We start from the raw sequence: 22,245 nt of genomic DNA on the forward strand, positions 1-22,245 counted from the left end.
TACAACACTTCTAATAATATTTATTATTTTTTATAATATTATATGTTATAACTACCACTTTTAAAACTTCTGCCAATATAATTATTTTTTTTCTTGGTTAGTTTAGCTTTTTTTGACATTGAGTCAAGATGCGCGCGCATGTCTGATACTCACAGTATGATTCGTGTGGTTCAACCGTCCCCGAGAGTACTGGTTCAATTAACCCCATATAATTTTATTGAAATAATTAGTATTAAAAAAAATATTCAAGAACTATTTTATTAGAAGTAAAGTTAGAAATTTATGACTAATATATGTATGAAGGTATTACAAAAAAAATTTTAAGATTACATTTGAAAAATTAAAAATTATTAAACAATTTGTCAAGAGCTGAAAAAAAGTTCAGATGCCTAAAAACACAAAAACTTGAATTTTTTAAAATTGAATCATTATATTGGTTCAAAATTTTGGTCAGACTAAGATTTAGTGTATTAAAATATAATTCCAAGAGGACGACTCATTTCCATATTTTTTTCGATTTTGTAAGCTTACTGGTTCAATTGCCCCATGGTTCAATTGACCCCACTCTCCCCTATCTATTATAAGTCAAATACGAATATATATTAAATATTTTAATATAAATTATGAGGCATATGACCATTAATTGATAAAATACAATTAAAAAAGAAAAAAAAAATTAATCAATATAAATAAATATCTATTTTTCAAAGTTTTTAGTCTAAGTATTTACAGATATTTTTTTTCAATAAATATTCCTTCTAATTAATTGCGACTAATAAAATTTATTCTTTTAAAATTTTTTCTGGTAGAGTTCATTATTTTTTATTGATTTCATTATTTTTTTTTTTTTAAATTAATGCGACCCAAGGTCGGGGATTTTTTAAAATATCAAAATTTATTCTTTTTAGACTTTTTCTGTCAGAGTTCGTTATTTTTTATTGATTTTATCATTTGTTTGAAATCAATGTAAGTGATCCAAGATTGGGTATTATTTAACATATCAAAATGTCATACTGTATTCTATTTATAAATCGAGGAATATTTTTGCCAAGATTGTAGAAAATCATTCTAATGACTGAATTGATTTAACCCCTGACAAGCACACATCTAAACGGTATACCTCTTTAAGCATTGAGGGTGACAAGTACCCAGCATATTTTATTTTCGAATATCTTGGTCGCTAATAAAGTTAGAGAATTTTTTTTTTTAAATTATAGCTGAGAATATTCTCTATAATAAAGATACAATATTATTTGTATCTATTTATCTATCTATATTTAACAAAAGAGCCCTTTGTTAAATATACACAAAGAATTATAAGGAAATAAAATATTGAGGTGGGTAATTTGTACCCAGTGTGCTTGTCAGTGATTAAATTATTTTTATAGAGACAATAAAATAGTAGGATAGACCAGGTCAAACTGAAACACCATATTTCAGACAAAAAATATTTTTTTTTCCTTAAAAAATGCTGAATTACAATTTATAGAAAAGAATGAAACTATAGTTGATCAGCCCAAGCACTGCAGTAGCTTTAAAATTTTCGGTATTTTTTTTTTTTTTCGAGTGGTTGTTTTTCGAACCATAAGCTTGAGAACTGGAAAAATCTAATTCTGAGGTGAAAATAGGTCAAAAAAAAAAAACAGTTGTTTGCTTGAATTTTTTCGTACTTGATCTACCTCAATCAACGTTCATTTCGACAAGTACATTAAAAACTCAACAAAGTTTTAATAGTGGTCCGTTTTACTTCCGAGCTCTCTTTTTCGGTCTCATTAATACAATTCAGACAACAAACATAAAAAAAATTTTTTTCTTACTAAAAATTTAAAAATATCCCCACTGTCCGAGCTGATCAATTTGCCCTAAATTTCTACAGACTGTAACGAAGTATTTAAAAAAAAAAAAAACATTTTTTTTTTCTTTCAAAAATGATGTATCATTTTATCTCAGTGTATAATTTTGATGACCCGATCTCTCCTAAATCATTGGAAATATTTTAGGGAGTCATTTTTGTTTTTTTTGGCGCAAAATAAATATTTATAAAAGTATATAAGAAAAAAAATTAATCATTAAGACGTATATGAATTAATTACAAATTAAAATAATTTTTGACTCTAAATCATCTTGTTATTTTTACTTATTTTTAAATTTTATTAAAAATGAAATGTTATCACTAGAATGTATCTTTTAATTAATTAAAATCAATACTGAAATACCAAGCATTAGGGTTGTATTGGTGTTAAATTTATTGATAATATTCACAAAACGCTATTTAATACTAGACATAATTTAAATCGTATAACTGGATACCTCTTCCAAGGTAATAAAATAATATTATCCCATCAGTGACCTTTGAACTATCGCATCATAAATTTAATTTACCTATAAAGTAACACATATCAACAATATCAACTATACACGCAAAAATAAATAACAAAAAACATTAAAGCTATGAGGAAAAGATACAATCGTGATGTGATATGTGATGAAAAAGAAAACTATAAAGATTTTTTTTTCTGTAGCATAAATAATCTGGAACCACTTCGACTAGTTGAAGTCTATCAGCACATGGTTTTAAAATATAAACACGAGATTCTCGTATGTGTACATGTGTTTGGATATACATATATATATTATATAGCTATTTGTATGACGTCGAGGAGGTTAAGGCCAGGGACTTTGCATGTTGAACAGCAATAAGACCAGCTCTGCTAGCATTTATATCGAGTTAACATGAAACTTTCTTCAATCAATACCTATGTTTTTTTATATTCTCCACGATAAATTTAACTTTCATCATAATTATCTAACTTTATATGCACTTTCAGTCATATTACAGTATTAAATTCATTTTATAGAAGCATTTATTATGTTTATTTTTCTGTCTATAATTAGTATTTGTAAATGCATAATTTTTTAATTTTCGATGCATAAAAAGATTGTAGTAAAATCGTAGTGATATTGATCAATATAACAAATAGACTGTAAAAAATTAAGAGTGAACTCGAAGTGATGACAGATTTTATTTCGAGTTGAATTCACTCGGGCACTCGAAATTCCGAGTTTAAAAAAAGTCACTTCGCATACGGAGTTTCTGTTTTCAGCTGAGTGATTTTGGAGTGATCTTGATTTTATTTCAATCTGCATTCACTCCGATTTGGAGTTTTAATATTAGATTAAACTGCCCTCCGATGTAAATTTTACTCCGAGGAAGTTGAATAAATAAGCAATTGATTGAAAAAATAACTTCCCGAATTTTTTAAAATTTACAATTTTCTTTGTGGAAAGTTAAAATTCCATGTGAAAAAAATTTGGCCCAAAAAAATTCCAAAAAAGTTCCGCGTGTGGAACTTCTAAACATGAGACAGGTTAGAAATTTTAATAGAACTTTTTTTGGAACGTTAGTAATTTTAATGTTAAAAAATGTTTTTATGAGCAAATTTAGAGTCAAAAAAGGACGTTCTTGGAATTTTTTTGGGACTTTTTATGGATACTCCAAAAAAGTTCTAGTATCACGACTTTTGACTTCTTTTATGGACTAAAAAAGACGTTCCAAAAAAAATCCGAAATAGTTCCAAAATCACCACTTTTGTCTTTTTTATACACTTAAAAATACGTTCCAAAAACATTCCAACACTACTTTTGCATCTTTTGTAGAATAAAGACGTTCTGGAAACATGCCAAAATAGTTCAAAAATCACTACTTTTGAATTTTTTATAGAACTAAAAAAAACGTCTATAATAAATTCCAAAAAAGTTCCAATAACGTCCTTTTTGACTTTAAATTTGCTCATCAATTTTTTTTTAATATTAGAATTACTAACGTTCCAAAAAAGTTCGATTCGAAATTTGAATCTGTCTCATGATTAGAAGCTCCGTATGCGGAACTTTTTTGGAATCTTTTTGCATCAAATTTTTTTTTTACACGAGCATCCGCTCCACATCCGCGTTCACTCTGCTAATTTTTTACAGTGGATCGAAGCACATAATTAAAGATAAATACAATATATATAGTTCATGTGATTAATCAAGATATTGAAAAAATTTTTTATTAGAAAAATTAAAAAATTTTTAATAGTTTTTAAAAAAAACCGTGATTTTTTGTAAGCTTTGTTAAAGTCTTAACGAAAAATCATCAGCATCTAAATAGCAGTTCATATATCGAGCCGGAGTTACGGAACGTTTTTACCAGTGTGAGTGATTTTAAGGTCTGCAAAAACTTCAATGTAATTTTTTTCTCAGTTTTTATATTCCATTTGTTAGGCAAAAGAGAAAACAAGCTTACACTAATAAAAAGCAAAAGAAAAAAGCAGCACGACAATGACGAACATTAATAATATACGAGGGACAAACCGTTCGTGAACATGCGAATACGAAATTCGTTACTTATTAAAATGAAGAGAAAAAAAAATTTTGATTTATATAGTAATCACATATTTTCCATATGGTCTTTGAATTCATTTGAATAAAATTATTATTGACTTAAAAGTTATAAAATATTTCAATTTTTTTGCATAAATAAATAAATAGTTTATAACTTTGAATAGATAACGTTTCAGGCATAAATAATATATACTGTAAAAAAAACCTGGTATAAATCCATCGTATCCCAGTGTTAATGTTATTGGTATTAAATCTAACTCCAAAAACGATGTTAAAATCACACCAATAGCGCAAATTTCTCTCGAAAATTTTAAGTGTTATAAAAAAAAAAAAGCAATAATTTTATTTTTTAAGTATCAGAAGTCAAATTATATTTCAAGCATAAAAAAAAAATTTTTGTTTCAAAAATTAATGATACGACAGATTTACCAATTTATGGTGAAATCTAGACAATCTATCAGATTCTATGAGATTTTCTAAATAAGCATGATAAAAAAAATATAATATTGTTCCTCAATATTTGTGACATTGCTTGATAGTAGATTTCTTATAGAAATCTGGCTATTGCATTTGTCCTCATGGTGGAATTTGCAAACGGATTTGAATGAAACTGAACATACTTTTTGTTTTGGATACAAATCTAGGTCAACGTCAAAGATGAGCGAATTCAATCTGTTAGTTCAAAAGTTGTGGGTGTTTGAAGTTATTCACATTAAAAGAAAAAAAAAACGTTTTTTGTCAATTTCTCCTCAAATAACTTTTGAATGAAAAGCGAAAGCATTTCTGTTAAACGATCTAAAAGCTCATGAAGTCGGCTTTAATTTTCCTTACTTCTGTCCAGTTCAACACTTGTTTCAAAGAGATTAATGACTGAAATTTTTTGAAAAAATTAGAAAAAAACTTTTTACGGCTTCAATTTCCAATATCCTTTGAATGATATGTCGCAGGTTAATTTCATTGATTAAATATTGTAGCTAATAAAAAAAGCTTCAAATCACACTACTATGACTTTATCTGAATGAAACATGGCACACATATCGTTCAAGTTAATATTCAAATTTAATAAATTATTTAAACGATTATCATTCTAACTTTATATCATTAATTTTTAATGGTGCTCACTATTATTAAAACTCTTAGCGGTTTAATAATGAATATATTACGAGAAATATACTTTCATTTCAGCTGCCAAATAACCGTTTTCTTTATAGGTCATATTGTTTTTATCTCAATGAACGATAATTTCGTAATTTTAACAAAATATTATAAACTTATTTGGAAAAAAAAGTTGTTAAAAAGAATACCATATACTCATAATTTATTTTAATGCCCTATTAAAAACGGATTCTCAATAAAATTTATATTTTTACAACATTAAGTAACACTATTTTCATGATTATTCAGAAATTTTAATATCAATGTAATATCTTTTAAACATAATTTATTTTTAAACCCTATTCATAACAATATTATAAGTAGTCATTTCGCATACATCAAGCGCGAAATCGTTAAATTTGTCATATTATAATGCATTAAAAGTTTCAACTGTTATACTCACATTTTATCTTTTATGATTCTTTAATGGATTTCGTAGAAATCTAATTTTTGTATTTGTTCTTATGACGCAACTTATCCATGGTTTTAAAAATAATATTGTAGAACCCGAATAAATATAATTATGAAAATATATTGTTTTTTTTAGGTTTTGAAAGTGTTGGTTTTGTTTTACATTTTTCACTGTAGTCAGGTGAAGCAGCGGCTTATGATCTGTGTAAATGGTGACGTGCATATTTTAAAAAAATGTTCAACGCATTTCGTCAGCTCCAAAATTGATGTCTCGAGCAACGACATTTGTGAAGATGACGACAAAATGGCGGCTATTTGTAACAGGCGCGACATCTTGTAGACTTTGTCAACAGTTACCCCCAATTAATGGCACGTTGCGGTTGCTGGAGTGATTATGACGAATTCAAGCGTTCTCTCTAGTAGACTGGACGTCCACTTGACCTTGAAGACTGCTTCGTCGATCGTTGGCACGAGCGATATGAGGTGTCGCAGCAACTGGGATGAAGTACGGTCTCCTATGGCTTCGTCATGGAGCAGCTAGATTCTCCAGATTTTGAGTAGCAAGCGATGAGCGCTTTCTTCAACTTGGAGTGCAGCATTCCTGTTAGTGGGTCCATGATGATGTTCTTCACCTCGGCGACATAGCGCATATCTATGAGAGATACGGTGTGATAGAATTTTTTGACCTTGGTCACGACGCCATGGAGCTTGAATTGGGCCTCGAGCTGTGCAAACCATAGTTGCACTCATTCTGGACAGAAAGCTGGTACTTTCATCGTCGATAACTGTCAGCTTGGCGACCTTGAAATCATCGTCGTCGTCATCAGTCATCGTGCGAGTTATCAGAGATCAATAAAATTATTAAACAACAAAATAGAATACTAAGTGAGTATTGAAAAAGATTTAAAAATTCTTACTGATAGTAATCGGATTAAAATTCCATCGTCGCTGCCGATGATTCAGTATTCTGGAATGTAGAGAACAATTGTACTGGAATCTTCGGTGAGTTTGATAAGGATGTTTTTAGAACACGACACTTTGTAATGGGCAAAATTAGTCGTGCACTTCTGTCACAATCTAATTTGCACCACGATGGTGTCCTTTAATTGCAAACTAATGCAACACAACTTCCAGGATGCCCTGCGGTGCACTATCTGTGATAAACGCTTTTGCACAAAATTTTTGCACTCACAAGTAAATCACGTCGGGGTTACCAATGTAGCGAATGAGATACTCATGGGATCGACGGTTTGATCGAGAGTAATACACTACTTGAATAATTGTATGAGCTGATTAACGATTAATTACTATTTATTAAGCATGTTCTTTGTACAATATATACTATGTGTGCCGTGGAACTATATGCATAAGAAACCACTTGTTCTCTTCATCTACTCTCGGCGAATTACCTATTGCCCCCGGTGAACCGGCGTGTGTAACAAATTTGGTGGCAGTGAAGGTTCTGAAATCGGTTAATGCCGACATTTCTCGAAGACCCGAAACCATATTGTAGTGACGTACTCTACGAATCAAAATAAACGATATAAATTATAACATAAATATTCGGTATTGAGTCTTGTCGGTTTCACCCTCTCGATTTCAGTATGCACCTTTTTTTATTTCAGTGTCAATACGCAAAGCCTTTATTCCCGTATGGTATACCTACACACTATGACATATCCTAAATCAATGTCCCTATTCACGATAACTTTTTATCTCCAACTGTGTATCAGCCGGCCTTGTGCTTTTTCGATCGTTTGCCTCTGCAAACTATATTTATGTGTAAGTGTTAATGTATGTATGTATTGTGTGTATTCACACGATTCTTCACTATCACCGTCAATCCCTTTTTTTATTATAACATTACAACAATATTGTGTATAGTGATGAACTGATGACGTTCATCGAGTTATTCCCAAGTAGTTCGATCGTTTTTTATCTATATAAATATGATAAAAAAAACTTTTGAACGAAAATCATTCAATAAATGTATATAATTCTAAAGGTTTAATTTGAAAAAAAGTTACTGCATTGACAGAGATAAAAATAAATGAATTATTTTTGTTATAAAAAATAATTTGTTAATCAATCAATAATTATGATCGTTGAATAAAACTGTCAGTTTTTTATTTACAAGTTTTATGAAAGGTCAAGAATTATTTAGTGCTATCAAATCATAATTGATGCATCAATTTAAAAATACCAATTGAAATTAATTAGATGGGATGTCAACTTGACATAAAAAATGTGCAAATCGATTTACCATATGGGTCAACCCTAGACCTTCCTGCTGTGTACAAGCTGTAAGTGATGAAGATATTAGTAGACATTTTTATATATCTGTGCTATTAAATGTGAAATATATTTTAAAGTTAATTGGATCCATAGAATAAATCTATTTAACTTTTTAATTGAAATATTTTGGGGGAAAACTGAGAATTTATTGGTAGAATGTAACAGTGAAAATAGTTAACTATAATAAGGTCTAGAACTTTTTAATCAATCTGATAAAATATGAGAAACTAGAATTATCACGGAAAAAATAGCAGTGGACAAAAAAATTACAGTTTTTAATAGAAAAGCCGGACCCTCGTATAAGAAACTTTAAGAACGATTGTCACATAATTTTGTCCCAGCTTTTCTCTGAAATAAAAGCCCCAAGCGCAAAATAAGAACATAGACTCGATAGTTTACTCTATGAACTAGCGAAGTGCACTTCAATTTTTTGATAACTTCGATTTGTTTATGTGAAAAACTTGGACAAAGTTCCCATTTACTGTACAAGTGCAACAAAGATAGTAGCGTTCATTTACTTGAGTGCGAATAGAGAAACAAATGAGAACGCGTCTTAAGCATTATAGTTTGCACTGTAATAATCGAGGATATTCTTTGTAACGAGTAGCAATTATAGACACCAAATTTTACAGTTTCTAATATATTTTTAGTTGAATGAAACCTTTTTATGAATTGTAGGCTATCAAAAACTATAAAAAGTCTTGTATGAAAATATAGGAATTGATAAATAATCGCTACGTCACAGAAATAATGTAATTGTTAGTTTCGAAGTAGAGAGAATTTGTTGGTATTTGAAACTGTAATTTTCCCACTATTCTTTCTTGCGTGTAGAGTCATAAATCAATCATTTTTTCCATCATTCCTTTACGATCCCTGATAAACGGATTGGCTAATGTCAATAATTTTCGTAGTAATCAAGAACATTGTGACATAAAATCGTGATTTGCATTTACTTATGAAAAAGAAATGTAATAAATTACTAGTGATAAATACACTGTAAAAAAAAGCCGATGTAAGTTCATGTTATCCCTGTGTTAAGGTTATCGGTGTTTTATTTAACCCTGAAAATGGCGTTAAGTTTACACCAGTAGCAGTGTTGAAATTTCTTTGGTGTTAAGGGTGCAAAAAAAAATTGGTTTGATTTTCAAGGTATTCGGAATTTGAATTTTATTTTGAATAACAAAATGAAAAAAATTGTTATTGTTACTTAAAACGATAATACGACAAATTTACCAATTTATGAAGAAATCCATTTTGAAACGACATTTCAATGTTATTGTATAAAATATGGGAAACAGATCTTTATGATTCATGTCACTTTGCTAACTAAATCAACGCGGAAAATATAGTAAAATGATGAATGATTTATTTATCATCTTAAAATCAGTTATTAGCTCATGAAAAAAATAAGAGTTGTAATAAAAATAATAATAATATCGATACGAAATATTTAACTTTTTAACTGATGAAAAATGTACACAATTGTATACCACAACTAGAAAAATTTTTTTTTTGAGTTGCATGAAATTTTTTTTAAGTTCCATAATTTAATTTAATAAATAATACTACAACCAGACACAGGCTGATTCAACTATTGGCCAAATTTTGGCCAAAGATTTTTACTCGCAATAATTTTATTGGAAAAAATATATGTTCTGACCGAAAACAGGCTGATTCATTTGTCGGCCAAATACCGGCCGAATTTCGGACTCTTTGAGAAGAATAAAAATTTTTCAGACGAGTTTCAGTCTATTTAATAACATGAAAAAATTTTTCGATCAAATGTCGGCTTCTTTCAATAAAATTTCATAGTTTTGACGTGATTTCGGCCAAATTAAACTGTTTCGGCCTTTTTTCGACCAAGTATTTGCGCCTGAGAATTTGTCCAGTTTCATAAAAGTCGGATTAATTGCTTATTTTATCAGAATACGATTTTTTTTGTCTCTATCAACGATAATTTCATAATTTCAACGAAACTTTATTATTATTGTTTTCTTTGGAGTTTGTAGATCTTTAAACACTTAAACTCATACACTCATACTTAGATCGGTGCTAATTTACTCTACGTGTGCAGCGTTTTAACACCTGTTGTAGAGGAGGGTGGGGCAGAGTGGGCCCCTTAAGGAAAACAATTATAATATCGTTAATTTTTTCATCGCGTTTACTTATTTTTAGACCCTTGATACTTATTTTCACTTCATTATTCTGTGTCGATTAAAATTGAAAAATCGAAAATTAGGGGCAGAGTGGGCCCCCCTCAAAAATTAGGAAAACAATTTATTTTCTTTATTTTCCGTCAAGTTATGACCTCTGTAATTTTTTTATCATATTCCAGGCAAATATGTAATATGTGGGGCAAAATGGACCACTTGAAAAAAAAATTATAACGAAAAAATTTTTTATTTTTTTGTTTTCCGTTTTTAATTTTTTTTGAGTGGTCCATTTCACCCCACATATTACACATTGGCCTCAAGTATGATAAAAACATTATAGAGGTCGTAACTTGACAGAAAATAAACAAATTTTTTTTTTATAATTTTTGGGAAGGAGGCCGTCGTGCCCCAGAAAAAAAATTTTTTTTCGATTTTTTGCAAAATTTTGACTGATTCTTTCGAAATAGACGGAAAATAAATGAATTTGATAATTGAAAGCCACAAAAAGAACAAACTGGCTTAAGGGGGCCGTCGTGTCCCAGGCTCCCCTATCTTTAACTTTCTTGATAAATTATATTTATTTAATGAACAGTTTTGGTGGTCTATTTTTTCCCTCATTATATAAGAAATTTCAGTAAGCTTATTATCCGTCCGAATTTATTGACATATAGAAAATTTTGATGGGCCCACTGTGCCCCTTTATTTTTTGAAGTTTTTAAAATGTTAAGGGGCCCACTTTGCCCCACCCTTCCATATAACACCACTAAGTAAAACTATTACACCACTGTGAATCCATTTCAACACTGCTTTCTTCACAGTGTGAAAACGTTAACTTTTATTGAGAAAACTATTTTGAAGAAGATCAGAAGTCATAATTTCCGGTTTTCATAATTTTTTTTTCGGCGGAAATTAAAAACTTAAAAAAAAAATTTTTTTATTGCATAAAAGTTTTCATATTATGATTATTATAAAATTTTTTTAAAAATATTTATAAAAAAAATTAAGGATTTTTTACTTTTACAGAAAGAGAAATGCCTTAGGGCCTTACTCAATTCTTTAGCGTGTTCATTGTGCGTGAAAACGAGACACTGCGACTGCATTTGGCGGTTTTTTTTATTTCATGTAACCACAACTATAGATATAAATTATAAGTACGCATCCCCTTACATTTCGTAGTGATGTGACACGAGAAACAATGCGTTCTTTTGAATTAACAAAAATTTAGTGTGACAGAACTAAATTAACGTTTTCGATTGAATCGTCTGAGGAAAAATATTATTTTTTAATTTTTTATTTTCAATTTAATAAAATTTAATATACAAATACGCTTATATTTATTATAAAATAATTTGCTCGAATATAATTTTATATTCTCCTATTTTCTTGGAAAAAATTCATGAGAGCATTGTAATTACTTTAATCAAGATTCGAGCAAGTATAATACCAAAATAAAATAATAGAGTTGTGTGGTATAAATTTCATCTGAAATTTTGTGAGCGGTCTACCTACGCAATGTCATGGCCGAGTGCTTGTGAAGTGATGGACGGTTCAGTTTTGAAATTTCTCCGTATGTAATTTATAGTAGACAAGACAACCGTATGTGCATAGCACCGTAAATATGAACTATAAAAATTTATTTTATAATAAAAAACAAAAAAAAAAAGTAATAATCTATATTATTAAGAGATTAAGGAAAACTTTCTTCCCGGCATATCTATTTGATAGAATTGGTTAATGTTATTAAATTTGGTATCGTTAGAAAGGTTTTGACTTGAATTTGTGCCTTTTCATAGCTTCAACTTTTTTTTTAATTATCAATCATTGAGAAAAATCGATTTATCTGTACCATTCGAATTACATTTAAATTACGCGAGAAAAAATACGACCGTAATTATTTTCTTTAAATAAATTAATATTCTAATTATTCTGTCACTAAATATGACCGAATGTCACTGAATATATACTATATTATTTATATCGCGTTACTTATTACAAAATGACAAAGTTTTATATTTCCATTTGGTTTTAGGAAGCTTCTCAAAGCCAAAAAAGTGTGCATAGAAAAAAAAAGGATTTATTGACACGAAAAATCTTTACTCTCCTAAAGAAAATTTTTACTTACCCCAAGAAATTTTTCTCGTTGTGAATTAAAACCAAAAAGTTAATTAGAACTCGAAAAAATTTTTTGGTGCAAGGAATCAATTCTTGACCAAAATAATCTTTTCTCGCCCCAAGAAAATTTTTGTATTGAATTTATGATGCATAAAATTTCTTGGTGCAAATAAAATTTTTTGAGGGAAGAAATCGTTTTTTTCCAAGTATTTCATAAAATTAGTAGTGATATTTGGGCAGTCACGTAGTGACTACAGGTTACTCGTTTTTTAATTAATTCAAATGTTCGTAAATTATTGGTTTTTAAGTATGTGACTGGTTTCACTTAATAAAATCAAAAGCTGATAATCTAGTAATGCTACTAGTGAACACAAGTATCCCAGAAAATTGAAAGCAGCTTTTGTCGTTCAATTATTGGTACTCTACTAGAGATAATTAACTCATTTTAATTGGATATTAGTTTTTTTTAAGGTTGATTAAAAAATAACTGTTATAAAATTAATTGAGAAGTACTTTCATGACCATACTAAATCACTATAGACAAAAATCATTCATTTTCACAGAATGATAAGAAATATATTTTTAATCAACAAAATAAATACTTCTGTAGAGAAAAAAAATTTTTTCGTAATAACTTATAATTATTTATGCAATGTGAAAAATCACCGGGGCAAGTACAAGCGGTGTAGGTGTTAAAATCGGCGGTGTTAAATTTCAACACCGAAAGCGGTGTGAAACTAACGTTGCCGCCGGTGTAAATATTCTGTATCGGTGTTAAAAAAAATTGTCCGGTGTTAAAATAACGCCGTCACCGGTGTAGAAATTCTTTACCGGTGTTAAAATATTTTACTTTGTGAATATTTTTACTTACTCGAATTATCCTTGTTAATAAATCGCGTGCCAAATGCCAAAAGGGCGTATAAATTTTTTTTTTGGTACTAATCGTTTTGTAAACATGTTTAAAGCCTAAAAATAAAAAAAAAAATTCCAAAGCTAAAAGGACGTATATTTTAAGATACACCCTTTTGGAGTTAGTACGTCAAAATTTTTTTTTCTGTAGATCTTTACGTTTTGGGCGATTCTAAAAAGAATAGCATAAAAAAAAGTTTTACCCGCGCTTTTGGTATGGAACCCTGTCTAACTATTGTAGTACGCCCTTTTGACATTTCGCACACGAAATGTTATTTTTTATTAATTTTCATAAAGAACTGTTAATACTCTAAGCGGACGCAGTTTACCCCGCTTTTATGCTGATATTACTCCACTTTTACATCGATTACTCCACTTTTACTCCGGTATTACTCCGTTTTCACTCCACTTTTACACCAGTTACCCCGCTTTTACACCGGTATTTTAACCGGAATCCATTTTTACCACCGCTCTTTTTACAGTTCATGATAAGTTAATTTAATTAACAAAATCACCCGTGAAAGAAAATTGTTTTATTCAATAAAACAATAACTTTATTTGTTTGAAATTGTCGATATTATTAACCATATTGTTATGTCAACAGTTAACCTGTTGCATATCGTGCTAACAATTGAATGCATTTACTCAATGTAACGAAAAGTATTCAAACTTATATTAGTAATTTAACAGCACAATGATGCTTTTGTGGTTGATTATCATTTCCGTGATGTAGATAAAAAATTCTAATAATTTTATCAACCTCACACTCTTCATCTTTACATCTAAATTAATTATATTTTTTGATCATTTGTGGAACGAACAATATCATAAAATTTAGTCATTTCTGAAAATGAAAACTAGCATTATTTCAGATTCAAAATTCTGCCTCATATAAATATGAAAATTTACATAAATTTTATAATTATCAACATATAATTTATGAATGAATAAAACGTATACTTTTACTTTAAATGAAAAATTAACATTCAAATCTCCCCCAATTTTTTAAACCTAACTAACGTTAAATATTACTGTCGAATGTACGTTGAAAAACGATATGAACTATCTGCATATGTTAAGTATAATCTGCATATACTATATACATATGTATGTATGTATTCTAAATATATATATATATATATATATATATATATATATATATATATATATATATATATATATATATATATATATATATATATATATATATATATATATATATATATATATATATATATATATATATATATATTTATTTTATTTTATTTTTTAAAATGCGTCGTCGATGCAGGTCGTTGTCTAACTCCAGTCGCCTCATCGCAGACCTAACCGTACTATGTACACAAACTTACAAAGACTCCAAGTGTGAAAGTGTATTGTGTATTATGATAATATAAAAATATAGTATTGTATTATTAAAAGTAAGTAAACTTACCTGATCCAAATGTCGTGAAAAGTGTCAACAATAAAAACAGTAAAACCAGCTGCGTTTTAACTTCCTTTTTTCCGTTACTCGATTCCATGTTTGTTTTTCTTTCAATTAAACTTTTTTTTTAGTATTTTAAGTTGCAGTTTAATTGATTAATTTTTTTTCTTTTTTTTTTGTCTGCAACGAGAAAGTTATGGAAGGGGTAAACGAGTGCAGATTGCAGTGCGTGGTTTAGTCAGATTTGTTGTCCCATCGAATGTAAATCAGCGTTTGTTAATTAATTATTCATCGTTGCAACTCGATTAATTTTGCAACCTAACTGCTCTTTTGCACTCGGTGACATGTTGATTCTTGTTTCATTTCTAATTAATATCATAAAAAGGTTTACTAGTTTAATATTTTATTATTTAGCGCAAAATAATTTTGAATATTAATTACTTAATAATAGGATCAAAAAAAAGTTTATTAATAATTGATTTAATTAATGCTAAAAATTTTAATTAAACAAAAAATTGTACACATTTATTTCATAGATATAATGAGTAAAAAGAATTAATTTTTTGCAGTTAAAAAAAAATTATAGAATATATTAAAAAAATTTAATTGACTTAAAGAAAAAAAAATCATCAATAATTCTACAATCACATTTCTCATTACCGTTTATTGAGAATAAGTTTCTTTGCGAGTAAATAAAAATAAAAATTGTGGTCACTCATTGATTAACAATAAAACATCACAATCATATTGAAATTGAAGACACAAATACATCAAAGCACTAATTAAAATTTTTTAAAATAATAAACATACATTCACTTTAATTGATCGTTTATGCAACGAATTAAAAAAGTTTTAATACATAAATAATATTTTTATAAATTTAATTTGAATGAAGCGCGCGTTGAACCGGTATCTTTGATATTTTACCGCGCGTATAATCAAACGCCGTCGCGACGCGTCGGTGTTACGACCGACACTAAAGCGTCGCAGGGGCGCACGTTGTTATCAGACAATTTTCCGCGCTTGCGCATCACCCGGAAACGGGTGTCTACTACTACTAAGTTTATTTTTTTTTATCCTAGTCTAGGATATATATATATATATATATATATATATATATATATATATATATATATATATATATGATAGGATAGTCTATCCTTTATTCTTCTATCCTTTGAACTCATTTCTATCTCAACTTCCCCAGTCTTTAGTATCTTCCAAACTCATTTCAACCTCCGCCTGAACTTGTTCTCGCATTATCCTTTAATTGATCATTATAATTTTATTAAACATCATAAGTCTTTATATCAATTGTTTGTATATTAAAACATGTAATATAATATTTTCTTGAAGATAAAATCTTTAAAAATTAAAATTAACAATACATTTATCTAATTTCTTTTTTTTTTCTTTACGGAAATCGATAATTCTCTCTCACCTTTTAACACAACTTGGCATTGTCTTTCAGTCGATATTCACGTTGTCACCCTTTTTATTCTAATTAAATTAAAATATCGATTTTTTAACATTATAAAATGTGATGCTCATCAAATTTTTTTTTTTCACTATTCTTCTTTGGTTTGCCATTAATGTGATGTTATAATTATTACACTTGACTTTAAATCTTCTTTAATAATACACATACATATATGTCTATTTTGATAAAAAGTCTATAGAATTTTAAATAAATTTATTGGATAGTTGTAATTTTCGAACTTGAGGTAGACGAGGAAATTTATAGCTTTAATTTTTTTTTTTATGAAATATATATATATATATATATATATATATATATATATATATATATATATATACTACATATACTATATAATGTGTAAAATAAATTTATCTTAACTATTTAATTACAGCATTCATAAATTAAATTTTTTTTCTAAGGATTATCTTTTACAAAAATTAATCACTCACATGTATATATATTATTAGACCATGATATATTATTGAAAAAAAATTTTTTTTTGTATTCATTGTAGAATAGATCTGAATACTCTAAAATCTAGTAAAAAAAAAAAAAAAAAACAGAACTTTTTTTTACCGCCACGGTGTCATGATATTTATGTAGCTCGAATTTTGAAAGTCATATAAAATAATCAAGGAACAATTTGGCATCTTTGTAATTTATTAAAAAAATAAAAAGGTAGTAAAAACTCTACTCAACGTGCGATCATTATAAATTTTTAGGTAAATTAAAATATTGAGGTAAAATGGGACACCTAGAATATTTCGACGTTTTAATTAGCAAATTTTCTAACTCAATTTCAGAAAATCCTCCATTTATGCGAAAAATAAGGAAATTAAAAATTTTATTTCAAGTAAAAATCAATTCTAAATCTATGTATAGTAGCATATTTATGTATCTTTTTGTGACCCTGTTACTGGACATATGGCTGTTGGGTCTTTTTATAAATAAATAAATAGTATTTTTGTCAAGGTTACTCAACTGATATTTTCTCTGACTATTAGTATCAGCTAATTGCACAGATTCACCTCCGAAAAATAATCAGTTAGACAATTTACTAATTAGAGCGTCGATTTGAAGTACTCTATTATGCCCTAATTTCCTCGCATGTTATAAATAAATTTGTTTACGTGCTTGAGCAAAAATTATCTCTCTTATTATCCTCTGAACATAAATTGACGAGTATAATAATACGAAATAAAATAAATAAAACCGATGATAATTAGTGAAATTGAATGTTGGTAAAACATATTTAGCTTCTTTGTAACACAAGACGAATGTCGAAATGACGACGAATGAGAGGATTAAGCCAGTCCCCAATTCATGTAATCCTCTTATGAGACCGTATAGTGTGTATCCACGTGCCACAACTCAGCTCCGTTTATTTTATTTATTTCCATCTGCCATCACTGTACATTACATCAGTTTGCATCAATCAACAATGTATATGAAGATATTCATGCCTATAATAATATTTCCAATATACGATACCTGATGACTTGATTATTTCAATAATAGGTAGACAGATTTCGTAAGTAAAATAATTCAAATAAATGCTATTTTTTCAAATGTAAAAAACCATTAAATTTGTTCTTCCACTATTTTTAATTAAACTGTTTAAGCGGAAAATTGCTGGAAATAAAAGACAAGAAAATTATCGGTTTACAATAAATAGAGTCACTAAAAAATATATATGTTGGAGAGCCACCTCCGCATTTGGCAGTACTCCTACAGTCTCGAGAATTATATACGAAAAACGGATGAATAGAGTCAAGTATAAAAACGGAAATTTTGAGAATTTATTAAGTTTAACGAAGATTTCGTAAATTAATAGACTATTGTAAATATACGGTAACTAAAAACTTGTTAATAAGAAAATATTAATTAAGTCGAAAGATTTTATATTAATTTTGATTTTTTTTTATTAATCATTAAAATTAAATAGATGATTTTTTTACTTCTAAGGGTAGGATATAAGATGGGCTCATTACAAATAAAACTATTAGTTGAATAGAATTTTTTAATTTTCCGCTAAGAAAGTTGCAAATTTTTAAAAATTTGAAAAGTTATTGTTTTCAGCCCAATTTTCAAAAATCGAGTTTTCATCAGTTTTCGACATTTTGAGGTCCTGGGAACCTATTGAGACTATTTTCAGGATAATTTCCGCATGTGTGGAAACTACATCCACACGCACACACAAACACATGGGCTTCCATCTAAAAATGGTTAGAATAGCTTTTTAGGATTTCAAAACGTCAAGATCTGATGAAAACTCGATTTCCGAAATTCGGACCAAAATAAATAATCTATTTTTTGAAAATTTTTAATTTTCACAGAGGGAAGTTAAAAATGTAGCTAAATAGTTTGAATAACTTTGAAAAGGAACATAATTTATTATATTTCATCATTAGTCAGCTTCCCTTCGTCATAAAAGGCAAAGAGGATGTCATGAAATTTCTATGTTTTATTAATTACTTAAACGTACATTCATCTCTGAAGTTATTTTTTTATTAACAGAGTTTATTGAAGAATGTAAAACAAAGAACAGTAAGCAAAAAGATATTTATTGTTATCAACTAACACTATAGATTTTGATAACGATTTTCAATAGGATATATTTTAAATATAGGCAAAGCAAATTCAATAAGACGAATCGATTCTTAAAAATTGTACCTAGTAAAATCATTGTGTATAATACATGCCAACATCAGCCTCATACTCTTTTTCATAAAATACTGATCATTTCTGATCGGTCGTATGCAGTGTTTAAATTTTCTCAAAGCACTGATCCATAAATTTGACAAAAATGTGCGTTATATACACGGAAAAAAATGAACTATAAAAATTGAGAATGACAAGTAATATAATGATAAAATGATCAGTAAATACTATCATTCTAAATAGTCATTTTTCCATTTACGATTTAAACGTGAATAATTACAGGATAAGTAGGAAAATTTATTGTTTATGCAAGAAAAAATACTATCTGAACTTAAAAAATTGTAAGTGATACTTCGAAAATAGACGACACGTATTATAAAATTTACTATTTGAATGTTAAAATTCCCCATATTGACGACCGGGTTCCGAGTTATAATTTCAAATAGTTATTTCTAGAGTTTTTTTTTTTTCGTGTATCCTTACTTTATAATCCAAGGCATCGTAATGTTCACAGTAGGTTACCAGGCTGATCTAACCTTCACTCAAAACTACATCATTATTAGTAAAAAACAAATTCTCTAGATTGCACGAATGCACTTTCAGTTTAACGGCAAATGACTGTAGATCATCATAAAGCGCCACTCTGAGTTTATGACCTTATTGTTAAATGACAAAATATATATTATACTGAGAGAACGATTTATTTGTGCCAAATAAGATTTGTTTCAGGCAAATAAATCCCATATTTGAATGGACATAATCAGTATTTATTTGGGACAAAAATATGGTTCATTTTGAATGAAATAATGATTTGTTTATAGTTACCAAATCTGTTTTTGGATGGTAGCACAGTAGCGCCACAAGCTATAGTGAAATTTTTTTCAACCACGATTTGTTAAATATAAACAAATATATATTCAAATGAAATAAATGATTTTGATCAGTCAAATTTGGTTCAAATAAATTTTTTTCTCTCACTGCAGTGTAGACGTTTTATTAAGTTAGCGTTCATGTTTATGATTGAATAAATAAGTTGAACAAAATAAATGAACATGGATTTTGATAAAGACAAATTATCAGAATAATTGCGACTGCATGACGCCGACTTTAGGAATTTAATGGCGTTTTAATAAAAAATCACAGACAACTAGTGACACCGAAAATTATACTCGATGAGACTAGTAATCTAAAAACCTACGAAGGAATGATAAAATATTTAAGAAGATAGAAAACTAAAACTACAACAAAAGATTTGAAATAAAGAAAAATTCATTTCTTAAATATTTTAAGATTTTTTAAATTTTTGAGTGACCTTAAAAATTTTTTTAATCATGCTAATTTTTGAAGAAGGTTCTTAAAGTATGTAAAGGCGTAAAATTTTTATAAGAGATAGTCTGTAGTTTTATAAAAAAAAATCACTCTAGATACAAAGTGAATGCGGAGTTTTTTTCCAGCTGAGTAATTTCGGAGTGACGTGGATTTTATTTCAATCCACATTTATTGCTCTAAAATTTATTCTGGATTTGATGCAGGTTCACTCCGCAAATTTTCTAAAGTGTATACACACATAAGATTTCTATAAAATTTGAAAACGATTTTCATAATTTATTAAACTATTCCGTTAATTTTCTCACGTCATAAAGAGAATTTATATATTATATGTACACATATTATAATGAAAAAATTTAGCATGGTGATTGGGGAATATAAACTGGTCCCAAAAATTAAGGGATAGAAAAAAAATTCGAAATTTTTGGGTGATTTTCAACATGCTGTAACCCGATGAAAAATGGTCGTAGAAAAAAAAAAAGCAAATTGTAGCCTTAACTTTCTAGTTTTCAGATCTGGACCTCAAATTTTTTTACCATGCACGGTTCCGGAGTAATCTTAAGAAAACCGACGAAAGAAAATTTTCAAAATTTTTGCTCGTCTTTCAACAAGTCACCCAAAAATTTCAATTTTTTGTTCTATCCCTTGATTTTTGGGACGTGTTCATTCATGGCATTATTTGGTGTTTTAAATTGAGTCGTAAATAGATCACTGAATCCATGACAATCTAAAATCGTCCAAGTGACCCTAGGGTATTTTTCGCTTTATAGTTTTTTTGATAGTTTTTCATCATGATGCAAGAAATACTTGTTACCCTCTGAGAAAACAAAGACCACAAGAAAGTAAACGAGGGTGTATGGCAATGACTCGTAAATTTATCTGTATCTTTTCGTGTTATTTATAACTTTCAGTTAGTTTTTTTTTTAAATGTTGATTAAGAAAATCTAAATGTCATCTCGTGTCAACTATAAAAATTTATTTTCACTTGAAGATGAGAATATTATTAAATGATATTGTTGTATTATCTGTAATAAAATTTAAGTGACAGCAATTTAACTATTCTGAGAGTTTACTTTACTAAAAGAGAAGTTGATGAGAAGGATGAAGCAGAAATTTAGTTACATCGTTATTGTTGTGGGGAAAAGCTCGAGTACTTTAACTGCAGTAGAATAGTTCACGAGCAATGATAATCGCACTTGTACGTGAAATAAATGTCGGAGCTTTCGCGAATGTTATTCCTGCTAATCTCTAGTTTCCATCCAAGACGTGGGCGATTGTGGAATATAAGCTGCGTTATCAAATAAGCGTTAGCTTTTAGGTGATAAATAAGGTCGAGGCGGATATAGACAAAAGGGACTATTCAAATTAAAATATATTTAACCCTACTTATTTATTTTGCATCCCATATGTTGCTTGTCACAAAAAATAAATATTATCTATGAAAAAGCCCTGTTACAGAATAAAAGTTATTGTCACGAAGACAAATTAGTCTTTTTTGGAAAAATTCAATGGATTTTTGGAGAAGACTGGGACACGCGAAGATACACGAGCAAATAGTCAATTTCGGTGATTTTTGAGCAGTAAACGCAAAATTTTTTTTATACATCGGTTATCATTTTGGAATAATTTAGAAGAAAAAAAAATCCGGAGTTCGGCGGCATTGTGTTGTAAGGGAAGCCGAGGCAAAATATTTTTGAGGTACAACATTGTTTTTCATTAAAAAATGATTAATTACGATTTGTCAGAAAAAATAAAGCGTCAATCAGTCCAGACAGTGCGAATAATGCAAAATTTTAAATAAGACTATTTTTCATTGTTCTGAGCGTTCGTTATCAGATTTTATTGAGAGCTCGAAAAAGCTGACTCTAAGATAAAATATAACGTTATAGCGATTTTAATAGGGGTGGGGCAGAGTGGGCCCCTTAAGGAAA

At 28.5% G+C, this 22,245-nt stretch overlaps 1 protein-coding gene across 3 annotated transcripts in view; it reads right to left on the reverse strand.

Annotated features, from left to right (window-relative positions):
* LOC103571463 (proto-oncogene tyrosine-protein kinase receptor Ret) overlaps positions 1-15,802 on the reverse strand; it is a 72,176-nt gene extending 56,374 nt beyond the window's left edge. For all 3 annotated transcript variants that reach the window (XM_014442642.2, XM_014442641.2, XM_014442640.2), the window contains exons 1-2: positions 15,505-15,802; positions 14,854-15,209 (exon numbers count right to left, since the gene is read on the reverse strand). In XM_014442642.2, the coding sequence (XP_014298128.1) occupies positions 14,854-14,941 (88 nt within the window). In that variant the 5' untranslated portion in view covers positions 14,942-15,209; positions 15,505-15,802. The remainder of the gene's footprint in view (positions 1-14,853; positions 15,210-15,504) is intronic.
* Positions 15,803-22,245: the final 6,443 nt, after the last annotated feature.

The sequence above is a fragment of the Microplitis demolitor genome, chromosome 7 (genome assembly GCF_026212275.2).
Source record: "Microplitis demolitor isolate Queensland-Clemson2020A chromosome 7, iyMicDemo2.1a, whole genome shotgun sequence".
NCBI classification, from domain to species: Eukaryota; Metazoa; Arthropoda; class Insecta; order Hymenoptera; family Braconidae; genus Microplitis; species Microplitis demolitor.